The 23401-nt window shown below is 42.1% G+C and overlaps 2 protein-coding genes across 3 annotated transcripts in view; both read right to left on the reverse strand.

Annotated features, from left to right (window-relative positions):
• The window catches only part of mfn2 (mitofusin 2), a 28996-nt gene extending 21674 nt beyond the window's left edge, over positions 1-7322 (reverse strand). The window contains exons 1-7 of one of the 2 annotated variants that reach the window (XM_084916665.1): positions 6979-7322; positions 6163-6204; positions 5883-5953; positions 4483-4664; positions 3222-3357; positions 2967-3129; positions 2765-2889 (exon numbers count right to left, since the gene is read on the reverse strand). In XM_084916665.1, the coding sequence (XP_084772791.1) occupies positions 2765-2889; positions 2967-3129; positions 3222-3357; positions 4483-4660 (602 nt within the window). In that variant the 5' untranslated portion in view covers positions 4661-4664; positions 5883-5953; positions 6163-6204; positions 6979-7322. The remainder of the gene's footprint in view (positions 1-2764; positions 2890-2966; positions 3130-3221; positions 3358-4482; positions 4665-5882; positions 5954-6162; positions 6205-6978) is intronic. The other variant, XM_084916664.1, reaches the window with a different exon arrangement.
• A 2314-nt stretch (positions 7323-9636) lies between these two features.
• LOC146364369 (zinc finger protein PLAGL2-like) lies at positions 9637-20707 on the reverse strand. Its single transcript, XM_084917676.1, has 2 exons — positions 20569-20707; positions 9637-14435 (listed from the first exon to the last, which is right to left on the reverse strand). The coding sequence occupies exon 2, from the start codon at positions 14042-14044 to the stop codon at positions 12743-12745; it is 1302 nt and encodes a 433-aa protein (XP_084773802.1). The 5' UTR covers positions 14045-14435; positions 20569-20707; the 3' UTR covers positions 9637-12742.
• Positions 20708-23401: the final 2694 nt, after the last annotated feature.

Consider the following 23401-nt stretch of genomic DNA (forward strand, 5'->3'; position numbering starts at 1 on the left):
TTTACCATCTCTGTATGCAAGTTTGAGTCCATTGTCTGGGTGCAGTAGAGCTTCTTGTGAATTGCAGACAGACTTGCAGATGCAGGCATGGCTTCCAGTGGCTCTGGACCAATAACCAATAACCAAGGTTATTATCGTTAACGAAAACTAACGAAATAAACGAAACATTTTCGTTAACGGAAATAAAAATAAAAACGAAAAAAGGAAAACTAACTAAAATTAACTGAATTTATAGCAAAAATGTGTTTCGTTTTCGTAGATGTGTGTGTGTCATACAATAGTCAAGGGTGAAAATGAAGTTTAGTTTCCAGATTTTTTTCTTGCTGTGTCTCATTATGCCAACAGTACGTTAGTCGAGTCAAGTCGTCTGTGCTGCTCCGTCCATGCGCAGAATCATGTCAGGAAAAGTCGGGAGAAAGCGCCAGAGTCCAATTTGGGATTACTTTGAATATGACTGTGTTTTGGATAAAAGCAAGTGTCTTGTAGTGGAAAGAGAAAAATTATGAGGGACATTTCTAAAGGGAAAAAAAAAAAATCCCACAAACCTTAAAGTGCACTTGAAAAGCTCACACAAGAAGGCTAAGCTAGCTTACCTTGAGAAGGTAAGGGAGCACACTCAACCATCATCCCCAGAAAACAGAAGCTAACCCCAAGCAAGGCAGCGTGATGCATCCCGAGACAACAGGACTGGGATATCTACATAACTGTGTGAGTCAATTGGCTTGAAAAAGTTTATCAATTCACTTGAACCAAAATTACGAACACCCGGTGCTGCAAGAGTTAATAGTCTCATTGGGGCCAAGATATACATTTTATAGTTGCCTGGTATCAATGGTTGTTCATCTGCCTTTATTTATTTATTTATTTAAAGAACCCATAGGTGGGAATGTGAGTTGTCTGTCTCTGCGTGTTAGCCCTGCGACAGACAGGCGACCTGTCCAGGGTGCAGGGTATGGTAGCTGGAATAGCAACATACCAAGGATAAGCAGAAGAGAATGACTGATATGATGAAACTGGGATTTTGATACACTTAATTATTGCAAACACAACTAAAACTATAACTGAAACTAATCAAAACTAAACTGAAACTAAGGATTTTCAAAAAAAATAAAAACTAAACTAAACTAGCAAACAATTGGTAAAAACTAATTAAAACTGATATAAAATTGAAAATCTGAAGTCAAAACTAAATAAAAATAAAAACTAATGAAAATTGCAAAACTATTAAAACCCTGCTCTGGACCAAAAAGATTTTGATGTTCTGCCACTATGGTTGGACGACAACCAAAAACATTCTAAAAGCAACTAAGAAGCTAGTCAGTCACCTACAAGCAACATGAATGGGTTAGAGCGCAACTTTAAGTCAGAGTCTGGAGCAAGTTATTCTGAAAGCTTCTGTTTGAATTTGTCTGAAATGCCACATTTTCAAAGGTGCTTTAATTGTTATACACATTCTCTGCTGAAGCAACCTTTCATATATGCAACCTGCTGAGTGTTACCTAATTAAAACAGAATGAAGCTCTGCTGTAAAGCTATAGGGTTGCAAACTGTCATGCAGATTTTCAAGCATTCAGTTGATGATGCAGGAAATGCAGAAATCTCTTTTTTGTGTATTCCTAGTGCTACTGAGTCTGTTACACCGTTTATAGCTACTACAACGCAGACTGATCAGTTACATCTATAGGCCATTTATGACCATTAATAACTGTTCAGTCATTTCATTTCGCTGTGGTGTTCTTTATTAGGCTATGCCAGAGTTAGAATTGAGCACACCGAGTAACCATTGCAAATTGAAATGGATCAAATTTAAAGTCATGCATGCAGCTGTCACGCTAGAACAGGGGTGGGCAATTCCAGGCCTCGAGGGCCGGTGTCCTGCAGGTTTTAGATCTCACCTTGGGTCAACACACCTGAATCACATGATTAGTTCATTAACAGGCCTCTGGAGAACTTCAAGACATGTTGAGGAGGTCATTTAGCCATTTAAATCAGCTGTGTTGGATCAAGGACACAACTAAAACCTGCAGGACACAGGCCCTCGAGGCCTGGAGTTGCCCACCCCTGCGCTAGAATAAAGCTTAGATTTCAAGGGGGCAGCTAAATAAATATAAAACAGCTTCTTTTACCGCCAGCTGTGTTTCCAAATTTTAAGTGCAAACAGTGCAAATGCTGAAAGAGAACTTGTATGTGAGGGTGCGGTGTTTGACTGAGGCTGCTTGGAGAGGTCGTCAGCCTTAGCTAAAGCTCTGATTTGTTTTTTAGCGTACTGCTGTCTCCATATTGTGCTTTGCTTGCAGAGATTTAATCCAAATTCTTTGAATGACATGTTTATACGTGATGCAATCTCAAAATCTGACTTGAGAAATACTATTCTTATATTGCTTAACTTCACAACTTTACTACAAGGTATAGACGCCACAGGATGCTCTTTAAACAAAACTCTCAAGTTTGTTAGTTGTGAGAAAAGCAAGACAAAGCTTTTCAGGTCTGTTATAACCCCTGTCCCAGCTTCTTTTTAAACAGGTTGGTGGCTTCAAATTCAGATAGAACATATATTTTAAAAGAACACATTTCTCATTTCTTTTCCAACTCTGACACCTTGTCTTTGGACTATCACACACACTTCAAATGATTTCCAAATCACTGCAATTTGATTTACATTTTCAATGGGACCACACATTTTCTGGAAATGGAACTGGACTTTAAAAATGGCCTCAACTACTTGCAAGACCCCTAGAATTATTCCACAAAACATGTATCTGACCTGTCCACCAGCACTAGATCATCCCTGAGCAGAGCACACTTGGCCTTAGGCCACATGACACAAACAAGGCTGCCAGCATCCAGATCTTCATCCTGGTGGAGAGCATGGGCCAGCTGGTTCACTGTCTGGAACCACAGACAACATAAGAGTCAGATATGAAGCTTCCTTTCCACACAGAGTCGACTTAGTCGGCTTTACTCACCTTTATGTTCTTCCTCTCCTCAGAGCCTCCAGTAAGGATGAAGGCCTCATTCCCATCGGTGCCCTCCACCCTCAGAAAGCAGTTGGTAGTGTGTCCTATCCCAGATGGCAGAACCTTGTCACACAGCATGGCATTGATTACTGAGCTCTTCCCATTACTGGTCCTGAAGAACATGTAGCAAAGCTGTGATCAGCATCTCACACAATTCTACTTCGAGTCATGAAATAAACTCGCACTTATTTTAAGTGTACATACCTTCCAAAGAAAACCACCTTCATATGCCGGCGGGCTAGAACTTCTCCAATGCCAGTCACCTTGGCAAGATAACCCTGGACCTCCTGGACCTGCTCCTCCGTGGCAACCGGGTCTAGCTCTTCACTTTTGTATGCATCTAATATGTCACAGTCATCAGGCGGAGGTTAGCTTTTCATGCTGAAAGTTATCATATTCATTCAAAGTGATTTATGCCACCTTCTCAAGATCAAAACACAGACCTTCAATGACAAAAAAGGCCTGACTGAGAAAGAAATAGTATGACGCTGGACAGATCACCTCATTCAAACTCTGTGAGCACTGATGGCTGTAGCATGAACAACAGAACACACACTCAAAACACACTAAGCAACCAGCCACAGATTATCAGAGGTTTTGGTTCAGGCGCGCGGGGGGTGGAGGTAGGGGGTGGGGTAATCTGACAAAGAAGATCTTTGAGATCTTCTTTGTCTTTGTCCAGACACGTGCTTGCGTTCAACATGATCTTACTGCGTTAATTGGATTTCCTGTGTTGTGTAGTGCCGTATATCAGGCTTGTGCTGATAAATTTTACTGACCACTCCCTGTGAACTTCAGTGTGCCTCGACTATAAGCCACAGCTCATCGTCTACAGGATGTAGCACACTCACATAATTTAGTGTGAAACAGACTAGGGTTACGACTATCGATTTTTTTAGTAATCCATCGGTTAATAGAGTAATCGGATAAGAAACACTTTCTTTTTAAATTAATGAGTCTAGTCCCCCCCGCCCCCTCAGTATTTTGGGGTCTGATGCTTAGGTCATAAACATGACACAGTTGATCGATCAACCAATCAATCATCGATCCAAATGCATTTGAAAACTGAAGAATGTGCTACTTGTGTGGCCAGCTGACCCTAATGAATGCAAGGCTCCCTGTTGTCTTTTTGTGTCTCCAAGTAATGTTCTGACTGTACTACGTGCCCACAGCAGGCTTAAAGCGTTTCTATGACAAAAAGCATGCAGGCTGCTGTCATGCTATCTGTACTGCGGGGAAATAAAATAACAACAGTCTATCCCAGCTGACAGCACAAAGGTTACCTGGGACTGGCCAGCGCATGGTAGCAGGATCAAAGACAGCTGGGAAAGCACTGCAACACTGATAGGTATGGCCAAGTGGTTTGGACAGAGTCCAGAAAAATATCAATTCAAGCAAGACTCTTTACATTTGTGACTTTTACGTGTAGTAAAGTGGTAAGAGTGTGTGTTCGGTGTTGTAGTACCTTCCAGGAAGGAAGCACTCTCCTTGATGTAAGCCCCCAGCTGCTCAAAGATCCCGTTGATCTTCTTCTTTGCTGTGACAAAATGTTTAAGCGGTGATGCGTTCACTTCCGCCATGATTCTCTTTTCCTTCTTGCTATGAAATGGGTTGGTGCTGAGTCGTGGAAATACCAGAGACATGGCACTAGAGAGATAAAACATCACAGACACGCCCAGTATGTTTAGCAAAAGCGACACATTATTCAGTGCAAGCACATTTACTTTCTTACTGCAAACTGGACTGACAAGCTGTCTGAAATAGGAATTCGGCCAATACTCGTCTAATAGTACACTGCATGCTAGCCAGGGGTAGCCTTAAAAGACCATTTCATTGGTGACAGCCTATTATTTGTTGTAAACGAAAACTTATCTTTACAATTATCATTATCACACTCTCTCACACCATTTTTCTAATAAAGAAACCAAAACAACCGTTGAGGCATGGCTTATTGTTAATAAAGTCTTAACATTTATTACCAAACATCTTCATTCATATCAATAATCTGTCAATTTTCTTACTCTAGGCATCTTTCCTCCAAAACATTTGACATAGAGAGGTCATTCCACATCGAATCAACCTGACAGCAATGGACTGATTTAGGCAACAGGCTGGGCAGAAAATAAATCTAATTACATTTTTCTCTTCAACCAGCAGTTCAACCACAATTTTCAATCTAGAGCCATCATTTGATCCTCAAATTGTAGGAAAATGTGTCCCCTTTCCCACAAGGTGCTCCTCAAAGGCAACAGATGTATACTTTTTGATCTGGAGGTATTTGAATGAAAGGAGTGCCATTTCAGTGCTTGATGCAGTTCTATTATATTTAGATTGATTTAAGAAAAGCAGAAAGCAGCTGTTTTTCACTCTCTCTCTCTTTGAATACATTTTCACAGCACAGAACACACATGTAGAGCAACTTCTTCTCTTGATCTCTAAAGCAAGAAGATACCATTTACAGTCTGGGTCTTATAAGCCTTTAAGCGCCAAGCCAAATAATGTTGTCACTATGGTAACTTTGCTGATGTTCTGACAGCTGATTATCTGATTTATTTAAATATTATCATTGGCCAACACTCTGCTCTGTGTGTTTTTAAGCACAGCCTTGTTTCCCTCTCTCAGACTAATGGCTCCTAAATGTAAAAAAAAAGACCAAATTAAAGGGTCATCTTCAGAAGGAAGAGGATGGCTACACAGTCCGTGTCTATCCTGGGACAAGGAGTAAAAGTACTTGGGCGTCCACATCCACAACAGGGTGAAGTGGATGACCAACACAAAGCCTGGAAACAAGAACAGAATGAGAAGCCCCTATTTGCTAAGGAAGCTGATATCCTTCAACATGGGCAGCAATATGATGGAGATTACCTGTCAGTCAGTTGTGGTAAGCTTACTGTACTTTTTCTTTGCTGTCGTCTGCTGGGGCAGCAGCATCAGAGCTGGTAAAAGTAACACACTGAATAAACTTACTAGGAAGGCTGGCTCTGTGATTTTAGAACCTAAATAAACAAGCAATATAACAAACAGCAAAATACCTAACATCTAAAATGTATTTAAAAAAGTTACAAATAAACTTTGGATGAAGCATAGTACAAATAATAAGTTAAAATAAAGAAGATTTAAAAAAAAAAAAAAAAAGAGTGCTTACTGTGAAAGACTGTAGCAGTCACTGACCTCACAACTGCTATATCTAAATCAGAAACAAATTATCAGCCTCGAACCACAAATGAACACTAAGCAAGTTTCTTTTAAACGAATCAGGGTCCGTGTAATATCTGGGAAATAACGGCTTCTTATTGCTGATACCTGCTATTAGGAAAACATGAGCCTGATGTCAAGTCATTTTTGTCAGTGTGGAAAGAGTACACAGAGAGCAACGGGCTAAAACGACTGATGACGACTTCCCGCACAGCTTTGGAAAACTACACTGATCATTTTTAGCGGCACCCCCGCTATGTGAGTGCGGGTTTATGAGAATACCGACAAAGATGGCACTGCAGATCTATGAAAGCTTCACCTCATCCACGCAGAGTCAAAACCAGCTAAACATGCTGGTTGCGCTCCGTCACCGCCCCTGCGACCTTTCACACAGTGCTGAAGATAATATTGCAGCAGTGCCATCAAGCTCTTCTTAATGCTGCTTTTAATATAAACACAAATAAAATAAGATAAAAACACTCGGCACGTTGCGCCAAGCTCTTTTAACACTGACGCTTTCATCATCTTTGTGCAAGCTAATCTATGTCATCAAGTACTCCGGCTGCACAATCTCTGATTAAGCTTCTGTTTCTCATATGTTCCTCCATCTTTGTTCTTGACCATGACACAAAGTCCTGTTAACAGTCTGGAGTAGCTGCTCAAGGATAAATTACGAACTACGAGCTGACCTGTCAACCAACTTCGATAAGAGCTAAGGCTAGCTTCACTAACGACTTGCTAAGTCAAAGCCGTGGGTGTGCCTTACCGTGGATGGAGTCGCTCTTCACAAACAGTCCTCTTGCATTGTGCCCCCGAGGCTTCTGAATGCTCTACAAGTCACCGAGCTCCCCACGACCCCACACACCTGTACGTTATACTGATAACTCAAGTTAGCTGCTACTGCAAGGGGCGTCTCCGCGTGTTCCAAGGACCTTAAAGCACTGAGTTTGACTGCGTTGGTTTTCAGTAAACCCCAAAGACGTCAAACAGTATACTTTAAAGGTTGATCTTTATATAGTTTCTCAGCGCACACTTCGTTTCAGCATTGTGTCGACTACTCCGTTTACTATCTGCGCGACCCGCTCTCTTCTTTAGTGTCAATGGCAAACAGCTCTAAGGTGGAATACCGCCACCTGCTGGATTGGAGAACAGCTGTTGCGCCTCTGGTGGCACGGTATGGAAGTAGCAGGGGCGTGGCTTTTAGCTGATGCTTCCTGCTACCCACGAACAAAAATATTTGTGCTTACAGTATTTTGTGCTCTTTTCATAAAGTCTGTAAGTTTGAATGAGTCGTCTGTACTATATTTTAGACAAAGAAATAACATAAACCAGAGACAGTCTAGAGCAGGGGTGTCAAACTCAAATACACAGTGGCCAAAATTCAAAACTGGAACAAAGTTGCGGGCTAACATTAATATTTATTGAAAAAAAAAATCTTCCTCCAGATATGAGAATGAATCTTTTCTTATGGACCCAAACAAGTTTTGCTGAAAAACTGAATATGGAACAAGCATAGCTTAATACTATACAATATATATATTAGCTGTATAATACCAGTAGGCCAGCTCTAATAGTAATTTGGTATGGCTTCGCGGGCCAAATGTAATTAGGCTGCGGGCCAAATTTGGCCCGTGTGCCAGAGTTTGACACCTATGGTCTAGAGAAACCCACAGTTACTGTCATTATCAGAATGATCTGAAATAGCTTGTATTTTGGCATTTTTAGCATTAGACTGGTTTTACAACAGCTTCACACACACAGTATTTTAACAGTATTTAACAAACCAGCTTACAGGTGTTGTGCTTTAATTTAACAATCAACAAGACCCAATTCCACATTACTGTGAACAGCTACATTCACCTACACCAAATGCCAGATGTGTTATTCACTGAGATAGACATGTCAGAATCCTCACCATGGAGATCTGACAGGATGTATGATCATGAAGTGCCAGCAGATCATTCATGGAAATCTTCTCTAGACCTCCAACATAGGCCTGCTCCAAGTAATGGAAAAATCTCAGCACTATAAGAACAATGTGAGAGCAACCTTTGTTTTGTGAAATGTTAGAAGCCCTGAACGCCATCCTCAGATAAAGCAAAGAGGCTTCTGATTGCTTTTTACAAAAGTTACATTTACTCATGTAGAAAATTTAAAATATGTACAATATAGTGCAAATGTCTAGAGCTACCTAATTTCTTTATACACTGCTAAAAAAAATAAATAAATAAATAAATAAAAGAAAGAAAGTCAAAGGAGCTTGCAAGCTCCTTTGACTACGATGACCTGGATGACTGAGAACCTTCACAGACATAAATAAAAGAAACACATTTTATGTAGCATCAAGTCAGTTAAACTTCTGAAATATTTATCTGGTCAGTTAAGTAGGAGAGGGAGCTGTTAAACAGTTTCAGCTGCTTTGGTTGCACTAGAGGGGCGACAACGAGACAACTCTCAAAACACTAACGGTTTTGCAGGTCGGGCCACTAACTTTTTTTTGCCCATCCTAGTCGTTTCTGACTGTTTTTCACTAGTTTTGTATTTGTCTAGGGTCAGTGTCACTATGACAGCTATCATAGGCTCCAGCCCCAAATAGAAATGCTGCACCTGTAAGAACCTCCCCCCAAAACATACAGCTCAAAAATATTAAAATGCACAGACGCATAATTTAACAATCTTCTTGTAGAGTGTGAGTGTGTGTGTGAGAGAGAGATATAAAGTGTCTGTATGTGTTTTTGTCATGAAATGTACTTAAAAATTAGGGTGGGAAGTCGCAATACAGCACAACACAGGGCTGATATGGTACTATGAGGTCTTTAACTATGAGATCTCGTGGGAAAACCAAAATGCATCATTACAAACCATCTGGGAATTGTTAGTCTGCTTTATCGGGAGCAACAAAGGTACATACAGGAAGAAGGTGCTTTGTTCTGGACTATTTGAGAACACAGAGCCTATATGATCATTTCACAGCTAGTTACCGCATACAGAGCTTGGCACATCTATATTACCTTGCTGAATCCCAGAATGCAAAGCATACTGGCTCAAACTTGTAGTGTACACTTGGTAGTTGGTTTGACTCTATATTAATATTTAATATATTGACAATAGTCATATTTTAAAATGACATTTTGATGGGATTAACAGAAATATCTGAAAAGCTTCTGGCTTTATGGCCACAGATTCTGCCTTCTTATGCTTGTATTTAAGTGTAATTCACTCACTAATAAAAAGTAAACTAAATCTGGTTTAAAAATAATCTATAGGTAGCGTCAGCATGCAGAAGACCAGCACAGTTACTATCCTATTCACCTTGTTTCTGTATACAAATACAGCTTACATGAAGGTACTCCAAGTCTGGTTAAATACACATACTCCAACTTTGCAATTTGATTTCCATAAAAATGCACATAGACACAGACAGTGTAAATCTAAAGATTTTATTTTGTATGACTTTATGTTCAGATAATTAGAAAATGACAACTCCTTTTCTTGTCACAGTCTCCTAGTCTATTAAACTAGAATATAAATCCCTAAAGCAAAAAGTAACTAAATTTAAGGTGGCTAAACCTGCACTGGACTGGCTCTCAAAGCCGGGCTAAATGCAGGCACCACAGTCATTAGTGAGGTGAAACCTTGTTTCTGCCCTTCTCCGCCATCAGTCTGGAGTGCATTTGATCACATTTGCCATAGTTGCTTAAGCTACCTTTCCAGGGTGTACCCCGCCTCTCGGTCTACGGTAGCTGGGATAGGCTTCAGAGGCCGACAGAGCAGCGAGCAGTGCAACCAGTTGTAGTCACAGCTCACGTGAAGACCATCTGTGTTTGCTGGCAAACTTTTCAAACATACATTCTCAAACAATTATGCCAAATTTGGGACAGCCTCTCTGTGGCTGTCCAGCTTATTGTTCTTCACACGTATCTTATGTAGAGTTCCATACGACTGTTGATTTTGTTTTGTGTTCTGGAGACTTATTCGATTTTTGATCAATCTGCTACGCTCACTGTAGGAACATTTATTTGGAATATTCCACGTCAGCGCTCCCTTCAATTTCATCTCAACATTCCAATAAAGAGTTGTGAAATTCCTTTAGACGGAGGCCTGATCCCTAACCGAAACAAGTGTTAAACAGGCTGAGGCACGAGCAGTGAACGCACAGGCTGTAGCATCAGCTGCAGCAGCTAGCTTCAATAAAAACTACAGAACTACAAAGTACATGTGCTTGTGACAAAAATAAAACTACACAGAGAAGTTTCTCTGCAGTTAGATGGACAGTTTCCCGTCTCATCTGAGGTAGTAAATAAGTAGAAATATCATTAAAGGCAAGTACAGAAATGACTCTCCAATATAGCACTCGAGCCCACGTGTATATGCAGGCCGTCAGAATGACTTCTGAATAATTCCCCTTCTTCAGTGCTAAAAACTGCTTCATGTTAAAACAATTTCTAATGATTGCTGCAAAAGTTACGTGACAGTGTAGAGGTAGAAGGTTTGAATTATGTCTGCAACTACATAAAGAACAAATCTACCTTTAAAGTTTCAATATAATGGCACCAAAAGAGTCCAAACAACTAAAAGCAAACAGAAATAAAGCAGAAAGCCACAGTTCCAGGTCTGAGGTACACATCAAATTCAAACTTTTTGAGAATTGTCCTAAGTGCTTCAACCCAGTCACGAGATTAGACACTCTTAGAGAGGCACAACAGTAGCATTTTAAGACAATGTGAAGCCTGGCACAGTGCTAATTAGAGGGGTTTATGAATGAAGGTTGAGGAAAGAGTCATCTAAATGACTCCCTCTCTAAAGATCACATCAGTCACTTCACACCAGTTGAAGACTTAAAACCATTCCACCAGCCCTGACACATTGGGTGAATGTCAGGTAACTGGGTCTGTTACTGGAGGCTTCTTGTTTTGCTGTGACACCATCCACTCTTTAGCTGCTTCCCCGTGTATCAGCAGCAAAGGTGAGACCAGGACAAGAGGGATGAGGGTGCTTATAGTGCTAATTTTATCAGATTCACAGAGTCCAGCACCACAGCCACTGAAGAACGGTGTTAATAGCAACAGTGAAATGGGTAGAAATGCTCCACATGGATGTTCGTGCTCAGTTCTAACAGTGCTCACATCCAGTGGTCCAGTTCAGAAAAAAGAAAACACAGGTAACAGGGTGGAATGTGAAGCTTCCTTCTGCTTAAATCAGTTCCCAGCTGCCCCACGTCAGGTCACGAAGCCAGGGCGGCCACCGTCCAACCAATACTTCCTACCATTTCCAGCAATCCCTTGATTCACATGTGTACATTTAAAAGGTTTCTCGTCATGCTGTTGTCATTGCAGCAGCACCCGCCAATGAGAAAAATAATATTAAGCTGACTTGAAAAAAACACACCCAAACCTAGAAAACATGGGATCCAGTGGTTTGTTTAAATATTCCCCATAAATATGAAAGTAACAGATTTTTCTCTGTAATACTGCATCCTGTTCATACTGGCCGTTAAATGACACCTCAGTAATGTATTTCAGCCTCCTAAATGTCCATATTTTGTTTCTCCCTGGTAGTCTATCCAGAGTGGAGGCCACTTTTCAGCCCCTCTGGGACAGGCTCCAGCAACCTGGACTCCGAGATGGTTTAAGAAACTGAATAGCTGGAGAGCAAACTGTGATTCACCCAGTTGCTCTTTACAGGTAATCCATTGCTGCAACTCAAAAACAGAAATATTTGGAACAAAACAGGTAGTACTGCACAATGAGTTCATTTTGCTCTAAGAAAACTTTGTCTTATCAGTTCCTATTGTGTCAAATATTCTGGTTCACAGTCAGAACATTTCGAAACCTGTTTCCCCATCGGTAACAGTGGAGCAGCCCCCCATGTGTTTTGGCATGTCTTCGGTGAAAAAAAAAAAAAAAAAGATTTATGACTAAATGTCCCTAAGCTTCTAAAAAGGGACTGTGTTAATGGTCACAAAGCTCATTCTATTTCATTTGTGCTTCATTTCCAGTGAGATGGATGAGATGTTTGATCTGACAGACATTTGTACAGGGTTGCTGAAACTTGAAGCAGACAAAATACGCTTCATTTTGAAAGACAATAACATGTGGATACATCGTATGGATGATGCACGGCATTGACAGGAAGCTGATCCAAATGTCAAACAAACAGGTGCTCTGAGGCTTAGTCTTTTCGGTAGTGCTCGCTCTCTGTAATGCGCCAATGTTTTCACATCCACCTGAGTAAGGAAGGTGTCCTTTTCTCACAGATGACAGGCTCAGTGAGAGCAATGAGCAGCACCTGTATGAAGTGCATCTACTGTTTCTAGATGGAGAAGTACAAGTATATTTTGGTTGCAGTTAAAACATCTACACCTTCTTAAACATTCAAGCTTACTTTAAATAATGAGGTAATACTGCTGAGGTGATTTGTTGCGTTCAACAATATCTAAAACAAGACATCTGTTTTACAGTAAAGACGGCGTTCCTTAATTTGACTATTTTCATGAACAAAGACATCGAGCACTGCGCGGGGACAGCTGCTTACTGCTGAAAGGCCTGGTAGTAATGAGGTAGGGAAGTGGATGTGCTCATAGCAGGACTGCTGTATGCCTGAGGTAGTTGGGTGTGGTTGTGGGGCCCAGGGCCCTGTGGTGCATTAGCCTGCGGAGACTGGAAGAAGGTGAACGGCCCTGGAGCCTGGGAGGACAGCCCGGTGGAAGAGGATGGAGAGCACGCGGTGGTGGTGGTGGTAGGTGGATAGCTCATCACTAAGCTTCCCATCCCCATGTGAGGGCTGTACGGTGGCAGGCTGAAAGGTAAGAAGCTCAGCAGGGGTCCCAGGTCCATGTTAGTGGTGCAGGACAGCTCAGCTGAGGGCACAGCAGGGCTCCTGGACATCAAGTGTGGGTCACCACCAGCACTCACCCCTTCAGCCAGAACGTCCCTCTGAGGGGAAGCAGAAGTAGAGGTAGAGGAGTTTACTGCACTCAGGTGAGGCGGGGGGGCACTCTGCAGGTCCAGCAGGAAGCTGTCCACGTCGCCACGAGGATATGAGGTAGAGCCGTGGTGCTGGTACCGTGGCACGTTGCTGTAATGCTGCTGCTGCGGAGCTGCCGATGGTGCCAGGTGATGATGGTGGGGTTGGGAAGATTGAGAGGGCATGTGGCGAGCCACACCCATGCTCGAGGACAAGGAGCCTTGAATAAGGCCATGAGGTTGGCCCATGCCAGGGACAGGACTGGCCATGTGGTACGAGGAGTACATTTCCCTGGAAAAAGTCTCCATGGGCTCCTTGGAGACAGAGGCCATCTCAGGGGTGACTGGGCTGGGCTCCTCTTTTACTGGGCACATAGTGGAGGGGCTCGGTGTAGCCACAGGAGTGCTGGAACTGCAGGGTGGCATCAACCCCGTCTCCTGGGCATGGCTCTTCTTCAAATGGCGAGTCAGGTGGTCTCTGCGGCCAAAGCGTTGGGCACAGCGCGGACACAGGAAGTCACGGCGTCCTGTGTGCACCACCGCGTGACGGCGCACATCCTTACGTGTGTAAAAACGGCGGTCGCATCTCTCACAGGAGTACTTCCTCTCTCTTACTGGCACCACAACATTAATACTTCCCTCTGACGGTGGAGGCCTGTCAATATGGCCACCCAGGTGCTCCAGCAGGGAAGGAGCGACATCTGAGCAGGGCAGGGCTGCTGCAGCACTGTGAGCTGCCACGAGGTGGCGTCTGTAACCTAGCTGGGTGTTGTACTGCTTCCCACAGTCCTGGCAGTGAAAAAGCTGCCGAACGGCAGGATGGCTCTCCTGTGGCTGGCTCTTTAGATGGTCTTGCTGGTGGAACATGGTCTAATACAATGGTGGGTTTCAGCTGTGCTGCTCAGGGACTCTGGCCACGAGCCTGCGCTGATAAACACAAAACTCATGAGGAGACGGTACTATCAGCCCACAGAGTTCGGATCGTTTGTTAAAGTGCACGATAAATGCTAAGTGCTGTCTGACGGTCTCTTGCAGCAATGACTAGAGGTCTGTCCTGCCTTACTGGGGCAAGCCTGTGTCCAGCACTTGGTTTCTGTGACAGCAGCTGCCATAGCAACCCCAAAAGGGCTGTTGTGATGAGGAGCTTTGGAAGCTCAGACTGGGTCTGTGTGTTTCCTGAGAAATGTTCTTGTGTTGGCCTGCAGTCTAATTTAGCATTCAGTAGCTGAATGACAGGAAGCCCGGCATCTTCACAGACCTGCAAAACAGAAAAGTGCAGGAAAATGCGTCAGTGTGTTCACATGAAACCTCTGGGCTTAGATGGCGTGCAGCAGACGTCACATGACAACTACAACAACAACAATAATAGTAATAGTACCACTATATCACCAAAAGATGGTTCTCTCTGAGCTCAAACACTTAAAGCTACAACTGTTAAGTTATTAGACTACTGTTCTCGTTTGTACACACGCATGCACAGAGTTATCAAAGCAATTAAAACTGTTTTCTGTTTAGCTGATACATGCCTACTCGTGTATGCAGTGAGGTAATCATATACATGACATTGGCATTTGTCTTTCTTTACTGTGCCAGAATTTTAATAGTTTCAGAACACAAAAACAGGTAAATTATTTGTGCCAAAGGAGAAACAGTTTAGACATGAGCTGCCAGTAGAAGAAGGTTTGAGGGTTCACCTTTATTAGAGAACACATAGTGATAGCACATAGACTAGACACAAACGCAGTGAGCAAGCAGAGGGAGACACCCAGCAAGGAGGCTCTAGTCAGGCTGAACGAGCACTGCTGCATCTAGCCATGCAGACATTTCTGCATCTTTGCTATTCAAAGACACGTGTATATGGTTTATTTTATGTAATATTAAATACTGAACTGTAAATTTTCAAGAAGAAATTTTTTATTCAGGGGTTTCATAAAAGCCTTATTTTTAATATATTTATTACTACTTGGGAGAACGCACGAGGTTTAAGTCAATGTCAAAGAAAACTAAATAAACATGCAATCTAAACAAAATGCATCTTTACTCTGTCTTTTTGGAAGGCTTTATGAGTTTTGTTTATTTCTGTGTGTTTAAGTGTACAAGTGAATGAGTGAGTTTGTGTCTGTAGGCCCTTAAAGGAGAATGCGGTAGCTCCAATGAAGAGAAGCAAGCATATCAGCATTCTGAAGTTTGCCCTGTGCTTTGATGCAATGTTTCTGTGCTGTTGAAAACAAGACGTTATGATAGAGTAGACATTAATATTTACTGTCCAACCTAAAATCACTCAGGTCAGTGTGTATATGAACACAATTTAACTGAGATAGTATTTTATATTATTTCACTTTCAATCTGAGAAGAAAAAAAAAGACATGAAAACCTTGAAATAAATTACACACCGTGCCCCATTTTTTGCCCGTTTGCTTCCACAATAAGAAGGCTGACATCAGCATTCAGCAAACATGTATCAGACCACATTAAGAGTTTATCTGCATATCTTAATGCATCTTCTGGATGCTTACTGCAGATTTTTCTCTGTGTAAAACAAAGAGCGGTGGATGGAACAGCTACAAAGTTTGCTTGTCTTCATGTCGGAGTTTGTTGATCAGGTGCTTTGATGAAGAACTTGGCTAGTTTTTGCCAGCAAAGGTTTTAATGGTGATTACGGGAACAGCGCTAGTGTTTTGGACACGAGAAACACATTTTCTTTCACTCAAGCTGAGTTCACAAAGTATCAAAGCAAAGAATTTGTGTCTAAAATTTTTTTATAATTAAATTATTCGAAATACCCGATGAATCACTGCGGCCCTAGTTGCATGCCCACGTGAGGTTTTCAGACAAATTCGCGTCGTGGTAGTCTACCATGACCACTGTGACCTGGATGACTAAGAACCTACACTGACATCTTAGGGATATTTCATTACAATGATTTTGTTTTCGTTCAAGTTTTCTCTTTCATCCCTCCCATTTGCCCTTTTCCATGGTTTTCTTACTTCTTTCACTGCACCGATCACCTGTTTTCCTACACAGTCACAAACCACCCCCCTGATTTTTACACATCGGCATGGCACAATCACACACACACGCACTCAGTGTCAGCACATCCACTATAGCCTCACAGACAAGTACGTACATGCTCCATCCATCTATTCTCTTCCACTTATCCTTGCCAGGGTCGCAGGGGGGCTGAAGCCTATTCCAGCTGTCCTAGAGAGGAAGGGTACTCCCTGGACAGGTCGCCAGGCATCCGCAGGGTTAACACATAGAGACACACAACCACTCACACTCACACCTATGGGCAATTTAGAGTTTCCAGTTAACCTATGCCCACTAACTGCATGTCTTTGGACTGTGAGAGGAAGCCGGAGCGCCCGGAAAGAACCCATGCAAACATGGGAAGAACATGCAAACTCCACACAGAAATACCCTGGCTTGATGGTGGAATTGAACTCACTGTTGCCTCAGACCTCTTGGTGTAACAGTGCAAACCACAGTGCCACCGTGCTACCCTTACTCATTTCCATTAGTATTATTATACTCACAGTACATTCATAATGTAACAATGTAATATATCACTTGTTCTTGGGGGCGACCTCAACTTAGGACTAAATGAAGAAATGGACAGGAGCAAATTCTGTGTCGATAAATTTTTATAATTGATGTCGTTGATTATGCTGATGAATCGTTGCAGCCCAATTGGAAAGTTAAAGTTTTTGTACCACAAAATGTTTATGCAAATTGGAGATGGTTGAGCAAACAGCCCAAATTGATTTGAGATGGAGTGACTCAATTAGGTGGTGAGGCACAGAGAAAGTGAGGCACAGAAAAATTAGATTGGATAAATAACATTTTTGTACAGAAAGGAAGCCAGCTAATGTGTCTCTCTATGAATCTCTGTGAATGTTGGATAGAAACCACTTAAGCATAGAAAAAAGTGCTTATATAAATGAGTGTATGAGGCATGTTGTATAAAGTACTTTGAGTGCTCAGGTAGAGAAGAAATTGAGGTAGACTCCAATTACCAAAAGGGACAGAGAGCACAAGGATGTCAAACATCTGTCAGTTCGTAAGCTCAAAGTCTTGATTTTTTTTTCCACCTTGAAAATAATCAACAATTCTTTAATGAGGTCTTACAAAATTGTGCTTGTTCATGCCGTGAATGTGTCACAAGTGTTGCAAAGAGAAGGTTTTAACCTCCTAAGACCCAAACTCTTTCATGGCATGCATTTTTAATTTTTCTTTGGTATTTGGGTTGATTGGGACCTGATGAATGTAAAAACAAAGAATTACCAGATTTTTTTTTTACCTAATTTTTGTTTCTGAGAAAAATGAGATCCACATGAGGACATTCGTTTTAAATTTCAAGGTTCAAGGTTCAAGGTTCTTTATTTGCCACATGCATAGTTATACAAGTATAACACAAAGTGAAATGTAGCCTGACACGCTCCTCGACATGTGCAAAAATGGGGGGGGGTAGAGGAAGAACATATATATATATAAATAAATAGTATATACATTGGGTGAATGTGCAGCAAGCAGCAGCAAGCAGGTGAATTCTGTACATTAATATGAATAGACATCTGACTATTTTACAGAATAGACAATATAAACATATTTGAAATTTTGATAGAACAGTGGCAGTATAACATCCTTGTAAGTGGATATCAGGCCCTTGTAGAGAAAAATTAAGTATTTTGGTCTAGACAACCCAAAATGTGATGTCCACATATGTGGACGCCAGGTCCTAGGAGGTTAACTAACCTAATTTTTTAGATAAAAACAAGATGACAATCATGGCTGACTGCTATCCTTATTCAGTATCACCTGACTCTAATATAAGCAAGTTAACCAATCCTGTTTTGCCCTCAACTATATTTATTACTGACCATTTCCCTAAATAAATTCATGAATGGACGGGTGTTGTTTATTTTTAATATTCAACAATTAGTTGGATTTTAATCTTGATCACAATTTTGGCTTTCTACAATTAAATGGACATGATGGAGCGACACTAAAAATGAGTGTTCCAAATACAGAACACAAAGCAGAAGAAAATCAAGCACTCCCTCAGACAGCCCCTGATGACATGCCTGCTTGTGCCAATTAGAGCTGTCCCCTGCAACATGAAGATTCCTGGACTAGTCTGGACGAGTAACACTATGTACAAAGACAGATAAACAACCAAATTCACACGTCTGACACAGCAGAAGCTGAAGAGATTGTCCCTCAATGTGGATCATTATCTGTTGTTTAGACATACTGTGGCCATACTGGGAAAGTGACACTAAGCAAGACCAAATGATATGCAAAGCATGCTATGGAGTTTTGTCTGCACTGCAAAACAACAACTAATTCAACAACAACAACAACAATCCCCTGAAAATACACAATAAAGTGCAGTATGAATGTATGAAGACCAAGAAAAACAGTGCAACAAGATCACAGTGAAAGGTGTGCTATCCTGATTGCATTTGGGTAAAATGCGCCCAGCTACCTCACTGACCTCCTCAATCTGTACACTCCTTGTCGTGCATTAGATCATCAGGTCAATTACTCCTGGCCCAACCTAAGTTTAGACTGAAGACCAGAGGCGATCGTGCCTTTGCTTCAGCTGCACCCAACCTTTGGAATAGCCTCCCTGCTTCTATTCGAGCCTTGGACTCTATCCAATCCTTTAAATGAAAGCATATCTATTTGACTTGGCTTTCCTGACCAGTTAATACCCTTTTAAATCTTTTAAATTTTAAACTTTTAAATCTTTTATTAAATTGTATTAAATTTATTATTTTATTATTCATTTTACTGCTGTTTTTGTCTTCTTAGCAGATTTTGTATTTATCTAACTCTTCTGGTCTGTTAGTGCCTCTATCCTGTCTGTGCTAATGCCCGATTTGTACCCTGTTATTGACTTATGCTGACTCTCCATATTACTGTGAAGCACTTTGGTGTGCCTTCGGGTTTTTAAATGTGCCATATAAATAAAACTGTATTGTATTGTATTGTACTGTAAAATCTTTTCATTTATACTTTTTTTCTTCTATGAGATGCACTCAATTTGTTTAAATGAACAGGAATTGCTTTATTTTGATGCAGTGTTTATGACATGGAAATAAAAACATTTTTGTCACCAAATTCGATGAGTAATTGTCAAAAATAACTGCAATCGAAGTACTGATAAAAATAATTGTGATAATCGTTTTGGCCATAATCATGGAGCCCTACTACTCGCAATGTGTTGATGTAAAAGTGATTATGGCTGCTACTTATGACTTATTAGGAAGCTCACAGATTATTCTCTTTATGTTATTCTCACATTCACATTTGTGAGCGTGTTTGGAAATGTGGCTATGGGGTCAAAGCCTGTGATCAGTCATCTCCGTCAGCCTAAACCAGTGGCCACTGCATGTGCGTTTACATGTTTGGGCCCGTTAGCGCAGTAATAACCAAACGTTTGCTATATAACTTCTCTAGTTAGTACATGCAGTTTTACTGTCAAGTGCATCATTAAGTTCACTTGACACATACAAATTCACGAGCAGGCTTTGGTGCTGGGCTAACTGCTTTTACTCTGTGCAGAGAATAAGTCACGGTTTTTTGTTTCCATTTAAAGCATTTAAACCGTGATGTTAGACTAAATATTTTATTCCCATGTATAAAAATGTGTGTTCACTTTCAATAATGTTGTTGGTAAATATATTTTTAAAGCATTAGAATTCACCAATGTTTATTTTCATAGCTCTCGCTCAGTTTCACTTGTTTAGCTGACACTGTGACTGGGAGAAAGTTGGTGCTTTTACACGATGCTCGCTGAACACGAGGTCCCTGTTCTTCAAACTTGGACAGAGGCACTGAATGAAGCTGGGATATCGCAGTGCCATCTTGTGGGTCCTAAGTATTGAGCTGCAATCAAATTAATTTCTGCCTAATAACTTTTAGTTCCTGAACTCAACTATTAAGTACCTTCCTGGTGAAGGAGCCAAACTGATGAGTTGACGAGCGCCGGGAAACTGAGCCCACGCAGCTTTGTGGACTGACAAGAGTGGGGGGGGGGCGGGTGGACAGGGTCATTACCACATCGGGCTAAATATGACCGCTAGCCTGCCTGCGTTTACAACATTCGGCGGTGGATGTGAAATCAGGTTTAGTACTTGTGTATTACCATGTTTATTGGGTCTATAATACACGTGCTTTATATCAGGGACATCCACAGACTGGTGTCAGTGCAGCTAAGGATGAAGTCCCGATATTAACCGGGCCAACAAGCTGATTAAACAACAAAAGATGAACGCTTCACTAACTTGCGTCGGAGTTTGTCTCGCAGGAGCTAACTCACATACTTTGCCCAGCAGCGTTAAACTCCAGCTCGGCCGATCAGACGAGGGATCGGTGGTACTTACCGACTGAGCCTAGGTCCACCTCTCCGTCCAGCCTCCGCTCCGACTCCATGTCGACATTTTGCAACAAGTTTAAAGGTGTTTGTTGGACTTCGGGCCTTGACTGCTGGGCGCCGCGCTGGAAGCCAGGCATTCTGGGAGAGTGACGTCACACGGATTTAGAACTGTAGAAAACGGGCTGTGAACACACACACACACACACACGCGGAGATTCAGAATCGCGCTGCTTTTGATGTGACCACTGTTGACAATTTAAACGTAGAACTCACTGAGCAGTGTTCCTGAGTTTGTTACTTTTAAACTAGGCATCATTGTTAGAGCATAGTTGGCACAATCTTCAGTCCTAAAAATAGGAATCATTTAAATATTGCCCCAGCAAAATGCCCTGTTGGTGCCCATGTGGGGCTACTGTGAGCAGTTGCCCACAGTGGACAGTTCACTGGTCAGGGCTCTTGGACGCCAATTCGAAGTGTTCTACTGTGTTTTTTGTTTTGTTTTTTATCTAGGTATGGTTTTACTGTATTGCCACTGGTTTTGGTATCATAGTCATGTTGAAAAATTAGCTGTTGCCACTCAGATGCTTTCCATGTAGTATTGCACGGTGCATGAAACTTTGACAATACTTATATCTATTTATAATTCCATCAATTTTGACAAGATCTCCAACAACTTTTTAAATGGACTGACAATGAGGTGGAGTTGTTGCTGCCAGTAACACAAAAGTACAAAGTTGCAAAAATAATTAAAGAATCTGAAGAAAAGCTATGTGGAGCATGTACGAACTGATATTAATCTTTAATAGGGTTGTCAAAGTTGAGATCAAACAAAACAACTGCCTCCGCCATCTTAGTTTAATTGGTCACATGACTGCATCGTATGACTAAAATGCGTCATCGTTTTCGAAAGCCTCCGCGTTTTCGCAGTCCACACTGCCACGTGAAAACGCTGTTGGAGAGCATTTTCAAAAAGCCCTGTTTGCCTTGACCAAAAACGCAGTCTCAGTGTGGAGGGAAGGCCAAAACGGAGAGAAAAAGATGCGCTTTCAAACAAAAATGTATTAATGTGGACATTACTAGAAACCAAATGTGCTAGCTACTTCAGTCACTTTAATGTACAATTTAGGTTCTTGTTCTCACTATAGCAAAATAGTGCTGACAGATCTAAACTTGAAGTAGCCCTTATACTTGTATGGAGGAGCAAATACTACTGTGTGGAGAAGAGCCCTAACTATCACTTCATCACAGTTTAATATTGAACTGATCAATTGGGCTAAAAGAGGTATGTCAGCAAAGGTTTTGGTTGAAATTTAACATACAATGAAATTAGATTTATCATGAACCTTGTGGCAGGGTGTGGTTGGTGGCTCAGCTGCAGGGGAGGAGTGGAGCAGTGGGCTCAGGGTGTGGTGTCAGGGGAGGCTGTCAAGGCAAGCCGAGGCCAGTATGTAAATGTGAACCCAAATGCAGACTCAGACAGGACAGCAGGGATTAGGTTAATGTGACTTTATTTATAAACACAAGTGAAAACTGTACACAAGGGAATTATGCGTGGTGCATGAAACTTAAAAAGGGGTCTCTGAAACAGAGGGTAAGAGAGCTTAGAAGTGATACTGTGGTAAGGAGACAGGAGGAGATGTAACCGGAATGCCTAGGGGGGAGGCAGTGTTGGCCGGGTGAGTGTCCAAAGGGATGAGAGTGAGCTGAGAGTACATCCTGATGATTCAGTGATCCGGGGACTGCAGTGGCAGGAGGGCAGGGAGGTGAGGAGTGGTGAGTCAATGAGCAGCAGTTAGAGTTTCTAAGGTTGACCAGCATCCAGGTGGACACGGAGGACTAGAGAGCACTGGTTTTAACTGGTCCAGAAACTCGAAAGGTGGGATGAAACCGAGGCGATGAAGGAAGCTTCAGCTTGACCGCTGAAGTGCTGATGGCTTTGTCCACTTCAAAAGGTCAGATGTAGCATGGCAATAGCTTGCAAGAAGTTGGATGTCCTTAGCTGCAAGCCATACCTTTTGTCCAGAAGTGTATGTGGGAGTCAGAGCACTTCGCTGATTTGCATAGTGATGTTGTGGGACGATGGACTGAAGCAGCGTCTCCCCTGTCCGTGTCCAGACTCAGCGACAACGGTGCAGGTGGTGCTGGTCAGATGGTACCGCAAGCTCGACCTTATGTTCCTGAAACAGTGGGGGTTGATACCCTAAGGAGGCTTCAAAGGGAGACAGAGCTGTAGCAGAGGAGGTAATGAGTTATGTGCATATTCCACCCAAGGAAGATAAGGTGACCAAGCAGCAGAGGGTGGTTTTCAGTTCTTTATTAAGGCATTCTGTTTGACTGTTAGTTTGTGGGTGATGACCTGAGCTGAGGTAGGGTTTATCTCCAAGAGCGGAGCAGAAAGTTTTCCACACCTGTGATGTGAATTGAGGGCCTGAACACCTGTTCCATTATGATTCAGGCAGTCTCTGTGGTTGTGGCAAGCTTGTCTAATGCTATGAAGTGTGCAGCCTTGGAAAATCTGTCAATGACGGTGAGGATGGTAGTCTTTCCTCATGAGACAAGTAGCCCTGTGACAAAGTCTAATGCTATTTGCGACCGAGGCCAGTGAGGTGTAACCAAGGGCTGCAACAGACCCGTGCGGTGCTGAGTGGAGTTTTTATAGTATGCGCAGGTAGTGCAGGCTGCCACATAATCCCTGGCATCCTCGTCAACAGTGTCCCACCAGAAGTATCTCCTAATTAAGAAAGGGGTCCTACCTCTTCCTGGATGACATGAGAACATGGCTGTGTGGACCCAGTTCATTGCCACGGGGTGTGCAGCTGCTGCAACATTGTGCCAATTTG

The sequence above is a fragment of the Perissodus microlepis genome, chromosome 20 (assembly GCF_051167445.1).
Source record: "Perissodus microlepis isolate ML-2025 ecotype Zambia chromosome 20, ASM5116744v1, whole genome shotgun sequence".
In the NCBI taxonomy this organism is placed as follows: domain Eukaryota; kingdom Metazoa; phylum Chordata; class Actinopteri; order Cichliformes; family Cichlidae; genus Perissodus; species Perissodus microlepis.